This window comes from Ursus arctos, unplaced genomic scaffold (genome assembly GCF_023065955.2).
Source record: "Ursus arctos isolate Adak ecotype North America unplaced genomic scaffold, UrsArc2.0 scaffold_25, whole genome shotgun sequence".
In the NCBI taxonomy this organism is placed as follows: domain Eukaryota; kingdom Metazoa; phylum Chordata; class Mammalia; order Carnivora; family Ursidae; genus Ursus; species Ursus arctos.
The window spans coordinates 3,133,610-3,153,455 of record NW_026622930.1 but is presented as its reverse complement, the minus strand read 5'-3'; the positions used below and the strand labels follow the sequence as shown (position 1 = coordinate 3,153,455).

At 60.1% G+C, this 19,846-nt stretch overlaps 2 protein-coding genes across 3 annotated transcripts in view; one reads left to right on the top strand and one right to left on the bottom strand.

Annotated features, from left to right (window-relative positions):
- The window catches only part of TECPR2 (tectonin beta-propeller repeat containing 2), a 98,901-nt gene extending 87,357 nt beyond the window's left edge, over positions 1 to 11,544 (top strand). Inside the window, exons 18-20 of the mRNA XM_026515263.4 lie at positions 7,847 to 7,988; positions 8,431 to 8,580; positions 8,941 to 11,544. Coding sequence (XP_026371048.1) covers positions 7,847 to 7,988; positions 8,431 to 8,580; positions 8,941 to 9,092 — 444 coding nt within the window. The 3' untranslated portion in view covers positions 9,093 to 11,544. The remainder of the gene's footprint in view (positions 1 to 7,846; positions 7,989 to 8,430; positions 8,581 to 8,940) is intronic.
- Positions 11,545 to 12,991: 1,447 nt separating this feature from the next.
- ANKRD9 (ankyrin repeat domain 9) lies at positions 12,992 to 19,382 on the bottom strand. Of its 2 annotated transcripts, XR_008961451.1 has the most exons (4): positions 19,180 to 19,382; positions 18,116 to 18,184; positions 15,511 to 17,639; positions 12,992 to 13,776 (listed from the first exon to the last, which is right to left on the bottom strand). XR_008961451.1 is itself a non-coding variant. In XM_026515262.4 (3 exons), the coding sequence occupies exon 3, from the start codon at positions 17,581 to 17,583 to the stop codon at positions 16,633 to 16,635; it is 951 nt and encodes a 316-aa protein (XP_026371047.1). In that variant the 5' UTR covers positions 17,584 to 17,639; positions 18,116 to 18,184; positions 19,180 to 19,382; the 3' UTR covers positions 12,992 to 16,632. The 2 variants fall into 2 exon arrangements, 1 of the variants encoding a protein (XP_026371047.1); XM_026515262.4 differs by having other exon boundaries at positions 12,992 to 17,639.
- Positions 19,383 to 19,846: the final 464 nt, after the last annotated feature.

Here is a 19,846-nt window from a genome sequence, read left to right as displayed (position 1 = left end):
TCCCTTGCTCGCTCCTTTGCTGTGCCCTCACTCCACCGGGCGCACTCTCTTCCTGCCTCCTGGCACACCATACCGTCTCAGAACACCTCACTCGGTAGCCTTCCTTGTTGCAGTCTTCTGTTTCTTTGAGGGACTGTTCAGTTAATGGTGTATCTCTCACCAGACTTTAATATCAGGAGTCAAGAAAAATGATCCCTCACACCTAGGACCGTGCCTGGCACATGGCACATGCTTGGGTTGGTGGGCTGGTGGTTGATAGGAGCGTGGTGGAGGCACAGGGGGTAGGCAGCAATGTGGTGGAAGGTGGGTGATAGGTAGATGGATGGGTAGGTGGCCAAGTGCCTGGCTGAGAAGCTGGCAAGTACCAGTCAGTGAGTTTCCAGAACCTCCTTTCTCTCCACTTCAACAAACATTCCTCAGGGCCTATATTTGATTGTTGGTCGGGAAACAAAGGTCACGGAGACTTCGTATGTTGTCAGGGCCATGGCCCTGTGTCCCAGAGACTGGTGGGAGCATGTGGGGCGGGTGGGGCTGGGTGCTTGATGGCTCTTCCGCACTGTCTCCTCCCTCCTGAGACAAGGCCCCTCTCGAAGGAAGAAATCCTCAACTCCTCCAGGGTGGGACTGGACACAGGCCCTGAGCCCTCCCTCCCCTCCTGGAGGCTTCACCACACTTTCCCCTGCCTTCCGGTCCCACTTTGTTCTCTTCTCACTCTTAACCCTTTGCAATCTGGTCACAAGGCCCCAGGCCACCTCCTGTCCGCCCAGGTCTCCAGGGACTGCTAGTGACCTCATTTTGTATTCCTTCTGACCTCTGAGTCACACTTGATACCAGTGTCCAGCCCTTCCTGCTTGCCACTTCTTTGTTATTACCCGTTGGTTACAGATGTTTTCATGACTGTGCCCCAGAAGGACTGCATCGCAAATGCTAAGGCCTGGGCCCTCCTGAGAGCCCCTGATGCAAGGCCCAGGTCTGTTTTCCAGAGCCTGCTGGGTGACAGGGGCAGAGCCACTGTTGGAATCACAGTTGTGGCGGCCTGGGGGGAAGGCTTCGTATATTGTGAACTGAGCCAAAAGCAGAACGCAAAATGACGTAAGCCAGATTTTTTTTTAAATAGAGAGCTTTACGTAGAAAAAAATAAAATAAAAATAAATCAAAGTATTAACAGTAAGTATCCTCAAAATCACTTTTTACAGTTCCCTCATATTTTGTTTTTCACGTTTCTCAAATGAGCCAATGGAAGGGTAGGGCCCAGTGGTTGGGAGTTTGTTTTGTTCACTGGCAGGCTGCTGGGACCCTAGTCCTGCCCACTCTGTCCAGAAGCCTCTGGTGTGCTCGGTTTTGTCCGTGGACATGCTCAGGCCCACTTAGCTCAGACTCTGTGGTAATGGTGGTCAGACGCCGTGAGCACCCCTCGCACAGCAGCGCAGCCAGTACGCCTGAGGGCCCCACGCTCAGTCAGAAGCCCGCGGTCGCCTTCAGAGGAAGGCCCAAGAAGAACACACTCCCGCTGTCCTAGTGGAGACACCTGTGCTTATGTCAGAGCTCTTCAGACAAACAGTCTGAGGGGTGGTGACATCGGTGAAGGGGAGTAAGACACAAACTTACATTTTGGAAATAAATAAGTCCCGGAGATGAAAAGTACAGCACAGGGGATATAGTTGACAATGTTGTCATCACGTCGTTTGGTGACAGGTGGCGACCCCATGTACCTCGGGAGCCCTGGGGGGTGTGTGGATTGGTAGAGTCACTGTGCTGTCCGCCTGAAACCCATACAGCACTGTATGGTAATTCTACTTCAATTTGAAAGTTGAAACAGTAGTCTACGAACAAAAGAACAAATCCAAAAGTGACAATTACAAAAAAAAAATCTGAGTTCATAAAATAAATCCGGCAAAGGTCCAGGGAGGCGGCTAATGAATTGGGTGACAAGCACCGTTGTCCTGAGCCACAGCAGAGCCCGCCACTGCTCATGGTACGCGAGCACCCAGGGGTCCCTGCTCCCCGACCCTGCACTGTCTCCCCCTAGGAATGACCCTGACGCCTGTTAGACACCATCTGCTCCAGAGAAGGAGGAAGTCATTGCTTTTAGCTCCAGTGATTTTCCTGGTTTCTGACCGTAGGACGCATCCAGCCCCGCTGGTGTGGCCGGCCCTCAGGTGCTCGCTCGTGAACGCATGGCATGCCCGAGCCCCGCAGGCAGACCGGCCGTCTCCACTGCCCACGCTCTCAGCAGCCAACTTTGCAACCATTTATTTTCTTCTTTTGGAAAGGATGTCAGACAGGCCTCTCCCTGTGTTCATGCTCTGACACAGTGGCCGCTGTGTTTATCAGCCCGAGCGGACAGGGGGCTCAGGCTGGCGGGGAGGCTGCTCCGAAGGATCCAGATAAGCGGCAGCCCTGCCCCGGCATGATGTGGCCGGCACCTTGCAGGCCTGCCCTGAGGCTGTCCACCACCGCCCCGGGGCCCAGCCATCTCTGTCTCGCCTGGATTCCAGAACGGGCTTCCCCGAAGTCTGTCCTCATGATAGCCAGGGTCACTTCGTGTTACTTCTGTTTTCAAAACCATCTAGTGGCTTCTCACCTCACTCAGCACGAAGTCCACTTCCTCCCTCAGCCAGTGGCCCTCACCCCTCTGACCTCTCCCCACTCTGTCTCTGGTCACTGGACTCCAGCCACCCCGCCGCCTTCCTGCTCCCAAGCCTGCACCTGGCTTCAGGCTCTGCACTCGCTGGGCCTGCCCAGCATGCCTTCCCAGGGCAGCCGGGTCAGGGAACCTCCCCTGGCCACCCACCCCTCCTGTGCCAAGGCTCTCCTAGCGCCCCCTCCATTACTGCATCGGTGTGTCCTGCCTTGCCCAGCCCTCCCAGGAGAATGGAAGCTCCACGGGCAGGGGGGTGTGGTTTGTTTGCATTTGAGGTTCCCCAGTGCCTAGCACAGCGCCCGGTGCACTGAAGGTGCTCTTTGTCCAGCAAGTGATTACGTGACCCCAGACAGAAGTGTTCAGGAGGGAGCTGGTCCGAGAGCTCAGGCAGCGTGAGCACCTCTGTGGGGGTGGCGTGGTGTTCCGTGGGACCCAGTCTGGGAAATGCTGCACGATGATGTGCTTCATGAGGATGTGCTGCTCTTGTTCCTTCAGTGCGCAGTTACTGATGTCCTGTGAGCTCTTATTCTGACCGCCTGTGCTCCTCTGTGCTTTGAGACCTGGCCTGTGTCCCTCCCTCTCCCCATGGCCTCGCCTCCAGCTGCTGGGGAGGGCCGTTACCTGTTTCAGAGGCGGCCTCCGTGCCACCTGCTCCATCGGAGTGAGGTTCTCGTCCTGTGTGGGGTGTGGAACTGGGTGCACACTCGGGCTCGTGTTCAGCTTCCAGATCTGGGTGTGGTTACACGGCTGTGCTCAGATGGCGAAAACCCACCGAGCTATACACTTGAGATTTTGTGTGCTTTTTTGGATGCATGTGATCCTTCGATAAAAAAGTTGTCCTTTTATTGGACGAGAGCAAGCAAAGAGCTGGGCTCGGACGACCCTTCAGCGGGAAGCAGGGAGCAGTGCGTGCATCCCGCCAGCCCTCCTCAGCAGCCTCGGGCAGGTGCACCTCACTGGGCCAGGCCAGAGCTTTGCGGGCGGGCATTTGAGTGGGGTGATGTGAGGCTCGGGGCTTGCCAGGTGAAGGAGAGCGTGCGGGAAGGGAATGGTGGCGAGATGCAGAGGAGTTAAGGTGCGAACTCGGCTGAACCTGGGCTGTGAGAGGAAGTCCCACTGCATTCTTTGGGCCCCCAGGGCCCTAGGACAGGGTGGCTGCAGGAGCCCAGCTGCCCCTGGAGTAGGGGGAACAGAGGGCCACTAAGAGACACATAGGAGACGGCAGAGCCTGAGGACAGAGGAGAGAGAAGGTGCCTAGCCTGGCGTTCAGGTGGCTTGTCTTTATCCTCCCCCTCCCCCTGCCTGCCTCTTCTCAGGCGTTTTTCCACCTGCCCTCTCTTGCTATGTCCCTGCCATGTCAGCCCACTTCTTTCTTCCCTGTTCCTGGCCCGTCACCATCTTCTGTGTCTTCCCACTGTTCTGCTTGTCCACAGCACACTGCCCCAGAAGCTGATGGCTTCAAACAGTGGTTTGTTATCTTACCCCTCGGATGCAGAAGCCTCTGTGCACCTGGGGCCTGGGTGGGCCCACGCTTGCCTTCCGTCTCACACTGCTGGGCTCTGATGGGAACCAAGAGACCAGGTTCAGCCCTGCCATCAAGTTGCTTCTGCCATGTTTTGTTGGTCAGAGGAGTCACGGACCAGATTCCAGGGGAGGGGACAGACCTCGTGTCTTAGTGAGGCCACAATGTGGGGATGTTGGTGGGGCTGTGTGCGCTACCTCTCCAGATACTACGAGAACACAGTCATGTTCCCTCCGCTTGGCCCCTGCCTCTCCCTCCCCACCCTGGAGCCCTTCATCCTCCACGGAATGGGGTGGAGGGGACGGCTTGGCCTAGAGCAATACTTCCCAAAGGGAACCCCAGGGTCACGGGATGGAAAAGGTGTAATATGTAAAACAGCGGGTTCCATGGCCATACAAGTGTGGATTAGACAGAGCTGACCAAACAGGCATCTGTACTGCCCAGAGGGGAGTGGGGTAAGCAGAGATGCCCAGACACACCGGATTCTAGTGCATCTAGCACCCCTCAGAGCCGGAGCATGCGCTCTGTGGCTGTGTGTGGGGGGGGGGGGGGTCCCTGTGGATCTAGCCCTCAGCTCGCAGCCCTGCCGGCCCCCTCCGGGCTGCCCAGCAGACAGGAGAAATGGCTGGGGGCTCCCTCTGAGCTCACCTGTACATCTGCGGCTTGGTGCTGGGAAGGGACTCGGGGTTTTATATGCTACTCTGATTTATGTTGGTGACTATTGTTCGGGGTTCTGCCAAGCCTCAGCGACATCTTAGCGGCCTAGCCCTCCGCAGGGACTGGTTTGGTAGCATGGTCACTAAAAGCTTGTAGAATAAATTGCACAACCCCTCCCCCCACACACTTGCTCCCCACTGAGCCTCGTCCCATAGCTGCCGTGTGTCCCTCAGGCTGCCTCCTCTCTGGCCATCCACTGTCATAGGGCTGCCCCCCTGTCACAGGGCTCCTTTTATTTCTTGATAGCACCTGTCCTCATCTGAAACTAGCCTTCAAAAGCCTTAGGTTTCCTGCCTGCCCCATCCCGTCCCCTGCACAGCCAGCCTGGTCTGCCCCGCTCCCCAGCCCTCCCGGAGACTCCCCGGGCCTGGTGTCCGCAGGCCTGATGAGCTGAGCCAGGCCAAGGAGGGAGCCCTTTGCTGATAGGACTCTCTTGACAGATGCCTGTTACCTCTCGGAATGCTGCAGATGGACAGACGGCCCTGATGCAGGGCTGGGCGCGTGTGGCTGCTCGTGTGTGTGTGTGAGCTCCACGTAAGGGAGAAATCTGGAGCGACCAGAGTCGGGCCCAGGTTGGGAGGGGGTGTGGGCAGCTCCCGGTCTCTGGCAGCACGCCAGCAGAGCTTCAGGTCTCCCCAACTCTGGAAGCACTGGACGTTATTTTGAGGACCATGCAGCAGGCAAGGCAGATGCTAGGGCTCCCAGAGGTGGGTGACCGCGCAGTGCTAGTAACCACACGCTAGACTGTGGCTGCCATGCCTCCCTCTTGGCCCGCCTCCGTGTCCCCAGGCCTCGCTCTCTGACCCGGGAGCTGAGCGCTGGGCACCCGGTGCGCCTCCCTCCTCCCCCCTCAGAGGCTGGCTCCTACGTTCAGGAATCGAGCAGGTGAAAAGCTCGTGCCCAGAGCTGCTGGGGATGAGAAATACGGCAGGGCAGTGAGAGGGGTGGAGCCCCAGAGCCCCCGACCCCCTTGACGGGGCGGAGGGAGCAAGGGGAGCCTCTCTGCCCGCGTGCCCTGAGAGGGTCTGATGGCTGGCCTGGCGGTTGTGTGATGTCACCGTGACAACAGGAAGCCCCACGTGTGGATGTGCCTTGGGCACGAGGCATAGAGAGTGACCGCGTTCACCACAGCCAGGAGGAGGAAGCACAGAGCCGCACATGCATGTCAGCGCCGAGTGTCCACTGCTTTGGGTCCAGTTGAGGCAGCTCAGGAAGGCAGGGCCCAAGACCAGAGGACGGAACAGGGACCACCAAGAGGTCTGGGGAAAACGGGCAGCGTCGGTCGGTAGGAGGAGGACAGCCAGACCCCAGGGTTTGGTGTTCACCAGCAGTGCCGGTGACCAGAGGCTGGGAACGTACAGACGGCTGTGTCCTCATGGGCAGAGAAGCGTCTGGCTAAGGGGTGGGCAGCCCTGGATGACCCAGAAAGTGGGCGGCAGACAGGACACTGAAGGGCTTACTCTTGTCCTATGAGAAGTGGACAGGGGACCAGGAGATGTGGAACATGGACCTAGGCTGACGGAGGAATAGGGCAGAGCAGCTGGCCTTGTGCCCACTCGGGGACGGGAAGCCAACCCAGCAGGGAACATCACTGCCCAAGGGGACACACCGGAGGGCAGCTCGAGCCAAGAGGTGTCCTCCTGTTGGGTGTCAGGACCCGGGGGTGGGTTGGGGCCCGGCCAGGTGGGTGGCTCTGGATGGGCCCTTCACAAGCACGGGGCTTACAGAGAGATAGCAGGAGTTAAATGATGCCCTTGTTCTCAGCTGACATTGGTCATGAGGCCAGCAAGGGCCAGGCCTGTGCCTGGTGGGTGGGGTCACTGGCCTTCTGGCCGCCCAGCCCCCATTTCCTGCTGTGCGCACAGAGGCTCTGTCACAGTCAGCCTTGCCCTCATCCCATCCCGTCTGAATGAAAAGCAGAATGGAGACGAGGGCTCAGAGTGCGCCGGGAGGCCCACTGTCCCGACACCCACCTCGCCCCTCCCCAGGCCGCCCGCCCCCTTGATGGAGCTCCTGGGGGCCATCAGATGCCTCCTCCCCCCGCACTTCTGTCACACCTCTTCCCACGACAGCAATAGCATATCTTGGTGGATTTTATTTCTATAGTGCTTCTAAACATTTTATTTACTTATTTTAGAGAGAGAGAAAGGGAGCATGCAGGGGGTAGGGGAACAGAGGGAAGGGAGAGGCAGTCCTAAGCAGACTCTGCACTGACCCTGACACAGGGCTTGATCTCACAGCCCTGAGATCACGACCTGAGCCAGAGTCCAGAGTCAGATGCTCAACCAACTGCACTACCCAGATGCCCCATTTCTATGAGTTTTTAAATTAAACTTTTTATCTTGAAAAAACTTCAGGCCAACAGAAACCCTGCAGGTATATTTCAGTAAAGTCCCATAGACCCTTTGTCCAGATTCAGCCACGGGTAATGTTTTGCCGTGTTTGCTTGCTCTCAGCTGGGAGCCGGGAGCGTGTGGCCGTGTGCTTGTACGTGTGCGGACCCTCCGAGGCCCGGGTCCTGCACGACCTGTTTCCCCAGAGCCTGCCTTCCCTTTCCCGACCTCACCTGCCATGAGGCAGAGACGTGGGCAGCGGCCACCCCATGCTCTTCTGTTGCTGCCCTTTGCCGCCACTTTTCTGTTGCTGCCCTTTGCCGCCACCTGCCCATCCCAGCCCAGGACCCCGTGTACGCCTCTTGCCTCCTCCTGCCCTCTGGCCCGTCTCTGCCTCTCTGTCCCTCAGGACACGCTGCTGCTGATGAGCTGGGCTTCCTTGTGTGGTGGGCGGTCCCTCGGTCTGGGTTTGCCTGACGTGGCAGCGATGGCGTCTCTCCCTGTGAGGTCCACTCTGCCTCCCCTGCACCTCCTGTCCCGTGTCGGCCCCAAACCTTCTGTCCTTGCTCTCTCCAAAAATCACATGCTCCACCACCTCCTTCCCTGAGGAAAGGCTCTTCCTTCTTGCAGCCCGCTGGGGTCACGTTGGTCAGCATCCACTCCAGTCCCAACGACCAGATGCTGTGGGCACTCGACAGCAGGTGGAACGTGCATGTGCGGGCTGGCATCACCGAAGAGATGCCCGTGGGGACCAGCTGGGAGCACGTGCCAGGTAGGAAGGCAAGCACGTCGTGGCTGCCCCCTCACACAGGCCCTGCTCCTGCTGCTGCACTCGGGGCTCTGTTTCCTCGCTACTGTCCTACTGAGGCAGGTGACAAGCAAGTGTCTAGCTGAATGTTCCTTGTTTGAGGGACCCGGCGTTGCCAAGCTGCCATCAGCCCCATTCCCTTGGAGCTCCTGTGGGATGGTAGCTTCCAGACTGCCCGGACCCTGGTGTCCTATGGCCTCGGGCTCTCGGCAGCTTTGCTAGCTCTGCCGTGGGGCACCCTTTCCCTCGGCCACCACTCCGAGCCCGCAGTGCAGGGCACGGTCAGCACGGGGCCACCCTGGTTGACAGGACCTGGTGGTGGGAGGGAACAGACTATTGGGAGGGAGGTGGTCTGTCCTATCCCAACTGGGGGCTGAGGACAGACGGACACCCTGTTGGTGTGCAGGGCTGCAGGCCTGCCAGCTGGCACTGAGCACCAGGACCGTGTGGGCCCGCTGCCCCAATGGTGATCTTGCCCGACGGTACGGCGTCACCGACAAGAACCCTGCCGGAGACTACTGGAAGAAAATTCCTGGCAACGTGACGTGTTTCACAGGCAAGTGCTGGACTCTGCGGGGCTCGGGGCTGCGCGGCTCTCCTCGGGTTCGGGGCTCCCGTGGACGAGGTCAGTGGGGGCTCCACAAGAGGCTGCTCCCACAGGGCTCGCTCTCCCAAGAGCCAAGGGTCACCCCTGAGGGAGGGCACCCAGCACCCCACGGGTCAGAGTGGCCCGGGAGGACAGGGCATGGGGCCACCCACTTTAGAGCTGGGCAACTGAGGCACAGATTGGGGGTGGCGTGTCCAGGGCCCACAGCTCGAAGTGCCACGTCAAGACGTGGAGCCGGCCCGACTCCACCTGCGCCCGCTGCCCAGGCTGGGTGACTCACGAGCGTGCGGCCCCCTCTCGTCCCTGCAGTGACCTCGTCAGATGAGCTGTGGGCAGTGGGCCCCCCCGGCTACCTCCTCCAGCGGCTGACAAGGACTTTCAGCCACTCGCATGGTGCCCCGAGCAGCCACGCCACCACCCCCCACCCCGAGGACCTGGAGGACGAGTGGGAGGTCATCTGAAGGAGCCTCGGGCAGGGCTGCTCAGGAGGGACAAGGCCAGGACGGGTGGCGGACACAGTGGTTTCGGAGTCGCTTGCTCTCGGCCACGCCTCATCAGCTCTTGTCCAGACATGTCGGGCCGGCTTGGACAGCCCACACTTTCTTTCATCCATGTTTGTTTCCGTCTTGTTCCAGAACCCACAGCCTTGGCCGAGCGACCCAGAGCCCTTGCCGGAGCGGTAGTGCCTCTGAGCTCTCGCCGAGGCCACCTCCGAGCGCGGGGACAAGCCCGGGAGCCGGAGGTCAGCACACTCCCACCACTGAGGGGGTCCCGCGCCAGCTTCGGGGTCACTACAGGGATGCAAGTTCTAGCACACGTTCCGTGCTGGACACCGCGGTGGGGAAACCAAGGCCGCGTCTGCGAGGTGGGGTGCTGGTCTGTGCCAGTATGTGCGCACACACACACACACACACACACACACACACACATACCCCGTGCACGCACACACCACCCACGCCCTCCTGGCCCGCTCACAGGGCACGGCACACTCGCCTCCTGGAGAACACACTTTAGCCAAACAATAAAGGCTGGTGGATGACATGGAATAGACAAGGTGCACGTGTTTCCAAGGCGGCAGCCATGGCCCCAGGAGGTGTGGCCAGACGTGGGGGAGCCCACGTTAGCGGGAGCTAACTGCGCGAGGTCTTGAGAGTGATGTTTAATGCTGCTGGCGGACATCGTAAAGACCAGAGGCGTCCTCGCGGGATGAGTCTACTAATTATTGCCTTTTTTGTTTGTTGTATTACAAACCTGCATAAGATACCTCACTTGAAATCAACTCTTATAAATTTAGAGGAGAAATGTATTTTCTGAAACCAGCGGAAGGCCTTTCATTCCTCCGCGTGGTATACCCTGAGCCTGCACTGTCCCCCCTGCAGCTTCACCGACTGCAGACGCCCCCCCCCCCCCCACCGCGGGGCCATCACGGGACCTGCGGGCTGGCTCCGAGCAGGTGGGGCTTGGGTGGATACCCCCAGGAGGTTCCAGCTGTGCCCACTGTGGCCGCGCCAGCCGTCAGTTCTTGGGGTTCTCGCTGGCATGTGGGCCATAGGCTCGGCAGCCCCACCACGTGTGCCGCCCCTGCCGGAGGCAGCTCCCCAGCAGGACTCCAGCCTCGCTGCTTTTTTTAGCCTGCCTTTGGCCCACAGCCCAGTGACTCGATGCCGGTTTTCTCCTAAGCAAATGTGTCCGGGAGTCCCCAGGCCACAGGTGAAGAGCGATAAAACGTGTTCTCTGACAGGACCCAGCCAGCCGCGAAGATGGAAGTGTTCCAGGTCTAAATGAGGACAAGAATCTGAAATCCCAGATCCCACTTCACACTCCACTTTTGTAGAATCCTGGTTTTACAAGTCTGGGGGCGGCCGAGGCCAGCGCAGGCTGGCTACGGTTCCTCCCGTGTGTGCTGTGCCTTGCCCGGCCCGCTCAGATGGCAGAGCTCTCCTAAACCCGCGGGACTTCAGTGCAATTAAACCCAAGTCTAGATTGATACTTCTAAACTACTTTTAGCTTCAGTGCTTTGTACGGTTTTTCTTTCCGGTTTTAATTTTTAGTTGTGCTTTGAGGCAGTGCAATAAACTAGACTTTTTCCAAACCTGGTTGAGTCTGGTGTTTGGGCTGTGAGAAGGGGCCCCCCGCGAGCACCCACGAGCGTGGCGTGCCCACCTGTGCTGGAAGAATTTGCTGATGACGTTGGCCAGCCCAGCCCCACGGCCAGGAGAGCGTGGCGGACGTGACTGCACGTGTTTAAACATGCACCAGTGTACCCACGGCAGCTGTCCCGAGGGAACGGTCACTCCAGAGGTAGATGTGCCCCCGATAGCCCCTGGGAAGGACTTGTCAGGTGAGGCGGAGCGCAGGGCTGTCTCCACAGGGAGGCCCGCCGAGGCTGGGCTGCTGTGGGCAGGCTTCGGACGGGTTCAAGACCCTGGGTCTAAGACTCCATCCAAGAAACAAAACCAAATGCCAGCAGCGCCCTCCTGGAAACCAACATGTGGGAAAGGATCCCATTCATGGCAGCGGGACCCCTCGTGTGCCAGGGAAGACCTGAACGAGGAATGTCCGACTCCTGTCAGGGAGAGTCACACTCCACAGAAGACATCAGAGAAAGCTTGAATAAAGAAGACGTGTCCCATGTCCCTGATGAAAGATGAAGGACACCGTGTAGACATCCGTCCTTTCCAAAGGGTTTAACTTAGTTTGCCAGAACCCTCACTGGATGGGGGCCTGGGTGCCTCGGTCAGTGAGGCGTCTGCCTTCGGCTCAGGTCATGATCCCGGAGTTCTGGGATCGAGCCCCACGTTGGGCTCCCTGCTCCGTGGGGAGCCTGCTTCTCCCCCACCTGCTCTTGTGCTGTCGCTTGCTCATTCTCTCTCCCCCTCTCCCTCTCCAATAAAGAAATCTTGAAAAAAGAAAGAACCCTCACTGGCATGTTTTGTTGGGAGGCAGGGAAGAAGTCCCAGAATAACATTCTTGCCCACAAGTGCCCCCGACTGCCAGACGTGTGCCTGGGGCTCCTGCACCGCTCCGGAGGCGCCTGGAGCCCCCTGAGGGAAATACTGTCAGCCTCAGTGACACTCAGAGAGGTTCAGGAACCTGCTGGAGGTCACACGGGCCACTGGGATTGGAGCCCAGCTCTGCGGAACTCCAGCGCCGTGTGATGCCACCTCACTGTCCTGGGAAGAAACAGGTGGGAATTACCAAGAGTGCTGACAGCAGCAGGCAAGTTAAGTATGGCGTGGGACGGCAGGCGGCCGACCCGCCCCCAGGGAGCCAGCATGATGAAGGCTCAGGGGAGGGGACGGGCGGGTGAGGTCACAGCTGATGGGCCCCACCCCTTCATTATGTGGACAAAATAACTATTAAATGTATTAAATAATCTTTGAACCAGGGGCGCCTAGGTGGCTCAGTCTATTAAGTGTCTGACTCTTGACCTCAGCTCAGATCTTGATTTCAGGGTCATGAGTTCAAGCCCCACGTTGGGATGCATGCAGGTGTGGGGCCTACTTAAAAAAAAAAAATCTTAAAACTAGGGGGAACAGTGTATCATTTCTGGATGGCAAGGGCCTTCTAGACTCAAAAGTGATGGGAAAAGCCACAGAGGAAAATAAGCACATAGATTTGATTTCCTCAAAATATTAAAATGCTATAAATTTAAAATTGCACTTAAAAGGGGAAATTGCTACATATATACCTTAAAAACATGTACACACCAGTCGGAGGACACCTCAGGCTTTTCCTATGGACACCAATGATAGGGTGTCACTCAGCAAATGCCTGGCACCCAGGCGGGGCGCGGACGGAGCAAGGGGAGCAACCGTAAAACCTGCAAACCCACAAACCACTTCTGGAAACCTGTCCTCAAGAACAAACCCTAAGTTGGAGGGAGACGTATGGTGCAGCCCACCTGCTGATGGTAAGAGAACCCCCCGCCCTGGCCTCCAGGAGCAGCCTGACGCCGTCGGGCGCCACTGTCACAGAGCAGCGGTCCTGGGGGAAACGGGCCACGACTTCACTGCGTGGGCGCTCACCGTCGGCAGTGCGTAACCGCGTGGTTTGGCCAAAGACCATACAGAGGGCGAGAGAAGAGGGACAGGGAAACCACATAACGCCCGTGTACTCGCACCCTTCTAACTTCCGGTGGGTTTGCAGCTGTTCATCAGTCCAGGGGCACAGGAGGGGCAGAAGGAAACGAGTTCCCTACACAGCTGGTCACAGTGGTTGCCTGTGGTCTAGACCCTTTTGTGTCCTTTGAATTTTCAAAGCTTGTAAATGTATTATTTCATAATAAATAAAAACAGTACTAACATTGACTCCTTATGCCGTCAACACTAGTGAGTCAAATATCACAAACACCAAAGACTTCTGAGAAACCCTGTTTATAAAGCATTTTACAGTATAGGAAAATGCTTACAGTAAGTTTAAAAATACTCAAATTACTTAAGTGATCTGATGTCACGTATGTAAAAAAGTATGTATTCAAGAATCTTGTATTTATAGATGTGCATGGAAGAAACTGGAAGAAAAGACAGCCAGATGCTAGCTGTGGTTGTCTGGTTGGTGGGACGATGGCAAGTGTTGCCCCTTTATTTGGCAGCCACGGGGGGGGGGGGATGACGTTTCCACGTGGACACCCAGCCACGCCCTGCCCTGGTTTTCCCTGCAGTTCTGGTGTTCCCCCTGGAGCATGAATTCCAGAAGCAGAAATTCTTTTTAAAAACCACTTAAGACAGAAATCTCAATCTTGACTGGGGTGGTGGTTCCATGTGTGTAGACGTTTGTCAGAACTCAGATGACACATTTAAGGTCTGTGCACCTGGATGGCTCTGTGGGGAGAGCATGTGATTCTTGATCTTGGGGTCATGAGGTCAAGCCCCACGTTGGGTGTAAAGCCTATTTTTTTTTAAAAAGGCCTCTTTCCATCTTTAAAAATACATCAAGTCTGTGCATCTGTCATAGGTCAGTTGTGCGTCCACTTCAAACTGCAGCCAGACTGAACCACGGGGGTCACAGCAGCAGCCTCTCCCTCCTCCAGGAGCGGGCGCACATACCGCGCGGTCGTCCCCCGACTGCGCTCGCTTCCCTCCTTCCCGGCTGCCAGGAAGCATCCTTGTTCCGAACCGGACAATCTTGCTCTCCGTGCGGCAGCTTGACGCCGGTGGAGCAATCGGGAGGAAGGGAAATCAGACGTCATTTGCATCAAGGTAACATCAGGCTGAAGCCCGCGTGCGGCCAGGCTCTCGCGTTGTGTCATGTCACCACAGCCAGAGGGGCAGAGCGAGGCCCTTACTCCCCCGCCCTCCTGGCCACCTCCCCCAGGCCGCCCAATAGCACGGGGGTCCCGAGGTGTCCCTTCCGGGTCCCCGGCTGAGATCACGACCCCTCTGTGCAGGAGTGGCCCCCCCTCCCCTGTCCTCCGCAGCAGCCATGTGGGGTAACAAGAGTCTGGCCCCTGAGCTCCAACAGGCTGGGATTCACTGGGCCGCTGGGCGGGCGTTGGGGGGTGGCCGTACTGGCCGCAGTCAGCTTTTCCTTAGAAAGACTGGAATGAGTGAACCGAACACGCAAACCAGTGTGCTTCACTCCAGAGAAAAGGGGGCCTTGTTCCAGGCAGAGAGCAGTTGCCTCTGCGAAGCCACCAAGGCCACCTGCCAACGACCAAGAGCTGAGACGCTGGCTGCCCTTTCTGGGGCTGATAAGCCCAGCGCTAGGTACTTCCTGCCCAACTCCTGCCCTCCCTCTGGCCAGCCGTGGCCACCAGATAACCCCGAGGTTTCACTTATCACCCTGCACCATTTCCCCAGGTCCTCTGTGCTCAGAGGCCTGCAGTGCCCTGAGCCAGGCGTCCCCTGAGTCTCAGTGGGAGCTGTGCCAGGACTCCGGCCCCACTCCGCTGACATCGGGCAGTGATGCCAGCCTGACCTTGGTTTCTGCAGCCCTCAGTGCAGCTCCAAGCAGTGTGAACTCCATTACCCTCCCGGACCACGTCCCACCCACCCACAGCGAGGAGGACATCAGGGGCCAGTGTCCCGAGACGCCACCCTCCTGCCCTCAGCCCTCCAAGGCCTAGGGGCCAAAGGGGCCTCCAGTGGGCCCCAAAGTCACCCAGCAAATGATGGAGCAGTCCCCGCAGCTTCTGCTTCCTGGTCACCAACCAACCACCCCACTTGGGCCCCAGAACTTCCCCTGAACGTGTGCTCAGGCTGGGCCCCCAGGCTGTGGTATCCAGAATGATCCAGCCCAGGTCCTGCCTCCTGCTTGCCTGACAGTGCGTACTATGGGGTTCCCCTTCCATGGCCTCCCGGGGAGCCCCAAGGCAGGGCAGCTCCCCTACCTCCGCATCACCCCAGCCACAGCCCAGGGGCCTCAAAGGGGCAGCTGAGCTGTAGTGTGGAAGGGAAGGGGGCCCAGGAGGGTTGCTCTTCCGGGGACAGAGCTGGGCCTGGGGAGACATGACAGGAAGTGTGCAGGCCCAGCTCCCTGTTGGGCTTTCTCGGCAGAGGCTGCTGGTGGCACCAGGCACCCAGGGTTCCCCAGTGCCTCCACAGGCCCAGAGCCCGGAAGTCACCTGCTACCTTGAGCCGCTCTGTCTCCATCTTCACCCACCCCCAAAGGCAATTAGCCCTCCCCCTGACAATGGCATCGCTGATATGAAGACCTGGGATTGCCTGGAGGAGCCAAGGGCTCCTGATGCCCCAAGTTTTGAGCTGGGAGAGAGGTTAGTATACACTGCTCCCAAGGGTCAATGTTCAGAGGAGCTATTTAACTGACCCACAAGACACACAGCAGGAGGGGAGGAGTCCTCACTCCCACCTGCAATCCAGGATCAGCCTCTGGGCCGTGCACCCCTCCATTCTCCCCTCCTCCCACCATTGGGCAGACCTTTAGCCTTCTGCTCCTGGCAGGACATCGTGGCCCTCCAGCCCGTGCCGGCACAGGTTGAATTTCATAGACCAGTGGAATTCCCCGGGCAGGGCCGCCTGGCCATCCTCCCTGGCTCAGGGCTCCTCAGGGCACAGACCCAGCTCTTCAGCTAGTCCCTTTGTCCTGAAAGGCAGTGGCACATCTGTTAACAGGTCATCTTCAGAACCTTCCGGCAGAAGCCAGCTCCACTGGCTGGGCCAAGAGCCCTTGCCCATTGGGTGCTACAGCCTTCCTGTCACCCATAGGCACCACCTAACAGCATTTGGGGGCTGGGCCGGGGGCACATAGGAGCCCACACCCAGAGCTGGACGGTGGTCAGGCCTGGAGGAAGGAACATCTAACCCCACCCGAAGACAGGGTAGAGCAGGGGGCCAGGGGCTTCACAGCAGAGGTGAGAAAAGCAGGAGCCCCAGGACTAGGTGCCTGCTACGTGTCAGGAAAGAGCAAAAGGGGTGACAGGGACAAGTCCAGGCTGGGATACACTAGCTTTGGTGGTAGCTGTCACAAGGATACCCAAGGACCGGCAGGGGGCTGGTGTGGGATGGGGGAGAGGCAGGGAGCACCAGCAGAGCAGGCCTTCCTGTCCTCCTCTGCCTCACATGGGCGTTTACACGGCCGCAGGTGCCCAATGCACAGGGGAATTCCTCCTAGGATTGGACCTGCTGGCTCTGCCTCTGCACACGTGGTCCCCGCACTCAGGCCCGTCAGTCCACACCCCCTGCCCCTGCCCAATTCCTGTGCTCAGCTCAGTTGTCACTCCCTCTGGGACACCTAGTCCCGGAGGCTCTAGATCAAGATGGGACACTGGTTCTCACCGACCTCAGGGGCTGGGCCTGGCTCTAGAGAGTCGCATGACCCTTAAACCCTTGCAAAAAGGGGAGGGAAGTGGGGGAGCTGCGCTCTGCCGGCCCCAGGAAATCTGCAGCTGGGGGGCCCACCAGCCCAGCCCGCAATGCACGCAACATACGAAGCAGAGATTCTCCCGTACAGAGATCAGTATATGTAAAGTGCTGGGTACAACGCTCTGAAAAATAGATTTTCCAAAAATCCTGCGCCCAGGGGAGCTCCCCCGTCCCAGGTCTAGCCCTTGCCCGTGAGGTCCAGCGGCTGCAGGAAGGGCGGCAGCGGGAGCTCGTCCAGGGCCTCGGGGAAGCGTCCAGGTGAGATGGCGGTGACCAGCACCTGCATAGCGCGCACGAAGAGCGAGGGTGGCGCCAGGCCCGCCAGCCACTGGAACTTGTCCTCGCCCAGCAGCCGCTGCCAGCGAGGCCGGTCCCCCAGCAGCTCTCGGCGGGCAGGACCGGCAGCGCCGGCGGGCGCGTACAGCGCCAGCAGGTCGAGCAGCAAAAGGCGGCGCTGGCGTGGCTCCCCAGGCGCGGCGGGCGCCCCAGCGGCGGCGTTGGTGGCCCCGGCGTCGCGACCCAGCTGGCGCAGCAGCAGCTCCAGTGGCGTCAGGCCGCCGCTGTCGCGCAGGCCGGGCGACGCGCCGTGGCCGAGCAGCAGGAAGAGGCACTCAGGGCGCGCCAGCTCGCAGGCCACGTGCAGCGCCGTGCCACCGCCCTCCACACGGCTGCAGCCGCGCCGGTCGAGCACGCGCGCGCGCTCCTCGGGCGGGAAGTCGCGCACGGTGCGCAGGATGCGGCGCAGGATGCCCACGCGGTTGTAGCGCACGGCCAGCGCCACGTGCGGCCCGGGCGCCGCGCAGCAGCGGAAGCCGGCGCTCGGTGGCGCGAGCGCGCGGCGTGGGAACGTGGCCAACAGGTAGTGCGCGTACGCCTGGTGGTCGTGCACGAGCGCGTACAGCAGCGCCTCGGAGGGCGAGTAGGCGGCGGCGCGGCCGCGCTCGTCCCAGTGGAAAGCCTCGCTGGCGCGCATGTCCTCGAGCAGCCACACGGGCAGCAGGTCGCGCACGGCCTGGTAAAAGGCGAACGACGACTTGCGACACTGCTTCTGCGCCCGGGAGCGCGCTGCGCCTGCGCCCTCAGGCCCGCCATCCGCACCGCCCCCGGGCCGCCGTGCGTCCCAAGGCATGCTGGTGGCGGCGGGGCACCTCCGGGCCTCACGGCATGGGCCTGGCGGCTGACCACCTGCGGGGAGGGGATCACGGTGAGGCTCCCCCGGCTGCTCCCACAGCCCCACCCGCCCGGAAGCTCCCGCTACTCTTCACAGCTCCCTTCTCTCCTAGACCCTGGACCACCTCTCACATCCTTGATCTAGCTGCACCTGATCTCCGAACCTTCTTGTGTCTTGTTCTCTGGCACCTCTGCTAGAGATGCCTTTCCCTACCCCCTCCCCTCAAAGCCCCACTCACAGACAAGGCCAAGCTGCAAACCAACCTCCCCCACTTCCTCCAGCCCAGGGACCCGCTGACCTGGCTGACCAGGTATATCCAACCCCAAACAGAAAAGACCAGGTGGGGGGGTAGAATGTTGTAATCCACATCTCCAGCTGGTCCAAGCCCCACCTAACCACGACCCTATCCCTCTGACCCCTGACAACAGATAGGATCCCCTAGAGCCTCCCCCCATGCCAGGCAGGGTCAGAGTTCTAGACCGAGACCGACCTGGTTCCTGGACTCCGACCACAGGACGTGAGTGTATCACTTTCCTTCTCTGAGCCTCAGCTTCCTCATCTGTAAGAAAGGGGATGGGAGGAATGCACGCTTTGAGCCCCAGCAGGCTGAGATGGGGTGGAGCCTTCCACCCCAACATGATGTTTGCTCGATATCAACAACCCTGGCTGCTGGGAGGAGGCAGGAGAACAAAATCAACCTAGAAACGTGAGCACAACTCTTCACAGCAAATCCCCTCCAGGTCTACTACTTCTCTTGATCTTCCCAACTACTGGATGAAGCAGGTACAGTCATCCCATATTCCAGCAAGGGGCAAGCTTGTCCAAGGTCAGTCAGCAAGTCATGGTACAGCCAGGCCTAGAACCTAGATTTCTTCCCTCCCATTTTGGGCTCATTCCAGAAGTGGGGGGACCCCCAACCCACAGGGAGCCCAGCTTGATCCCTACCTGACCTTGCCCTCTGAGTCCCCCCGCCCCAATCTGAGCCCTGGCCCCTGACCCCTGACCCTGGTCCAAGCTCCCCACTGCTTTCCCTCAAGGGTAAGCCCTTGGTCACAAGGGGGCTGGGTCAGCGCACAGGCCGCGTCCACACACACTGGGTAACTAAGTTACAGAGACGGGCACGGTGGGGGTGGGCTGCAGCCACAGTGCTCTTCCAGGGGGTACCATAACCGGAGCAACCCCCCAAGCTTGGGACTCTGCGTTCCAGGTGTATGTACCCAGTGTGGATACCCGTGGGGCGCCAGGAGGGTTACGTAAAGTTGGGCCGCCCCACGTCACTGGGCAGCGAGTCACGGCCGCGGCTCCGTGAATGGGGGGTTGGGCCACCGAGGGCTGGGCTGTGCGCCCAGGCCGTCCGCCAGCTCCTCCCCGTCCCCTCCCGGCGGCCGCGGGTCGCGGGGGGCGAGGCCAGGGTGTTTGCCGACCGGTGGCCAGCGCAGTGAAGGCTGCACCTGCGTGTGCATGTGCCCAGGGGACACGAGGGGGCGGCGGCCAGGGGAGACTGCCCGGGGTGGGGACTGAGCGCGGAGCGGGCCGAGGGAAGGGGGGACTCACCGTGGGGGACGGCGGGGCCGGGGGCCTGACGTCCCCGTCCCCGCTGAGGGCCGGAGCGCGCTCTGTTCCCCCGCGGGTAGGAGCACAGGAGACGGTCCCAAGACGGGCGGGCAGGAAGGAGCCGCCGCCGCCCGCGCCCGCCGCAGCCGCGGTCTGAGCCGCCGCGGCCCGAGAGCTGGGCGGCGGCGCCGGCGGCGGGCGGGCGAGCGGGCGGCGGGCGGCGCAGTGCGGCCCCGGCCCGGCAGGACCGCGGGACCGTCCGCCACCGCCATTGGCCCGCGCTGCTGGACCCCGTCGCCGCTCATTGGTCGCTATGCTGCACCATTGTTACGTCACCAGCCGGTGGGTGGGGCGCCCAGCAGGACCCGCGGAAAAGTTGGGAGAAACTTGAGGGCGCGCGGGGGGCGGGGCTCCAGGAAAGCCGAGCCGCGAGCGCGGAAAGGCTCCCAGCCGCAGGCGGCGGGCGGCGGGCGGGCGGCCGGGGGCCAGGGCTCGGGAGGGCGACTGGAGCCCACGCTCAATGCGAGTCTGGGCGCCCGGGCTCCGGACTCGTGCCTTCCTCGTCACCGCAGGAGTCGTGTTCCGCCTCCCCTTTGCACTGACCCTCTATGACCTTGAGGGAGACCTCCGGGACTGTTTGCCCGGCTGTACATGGAGGGGCCAAGAG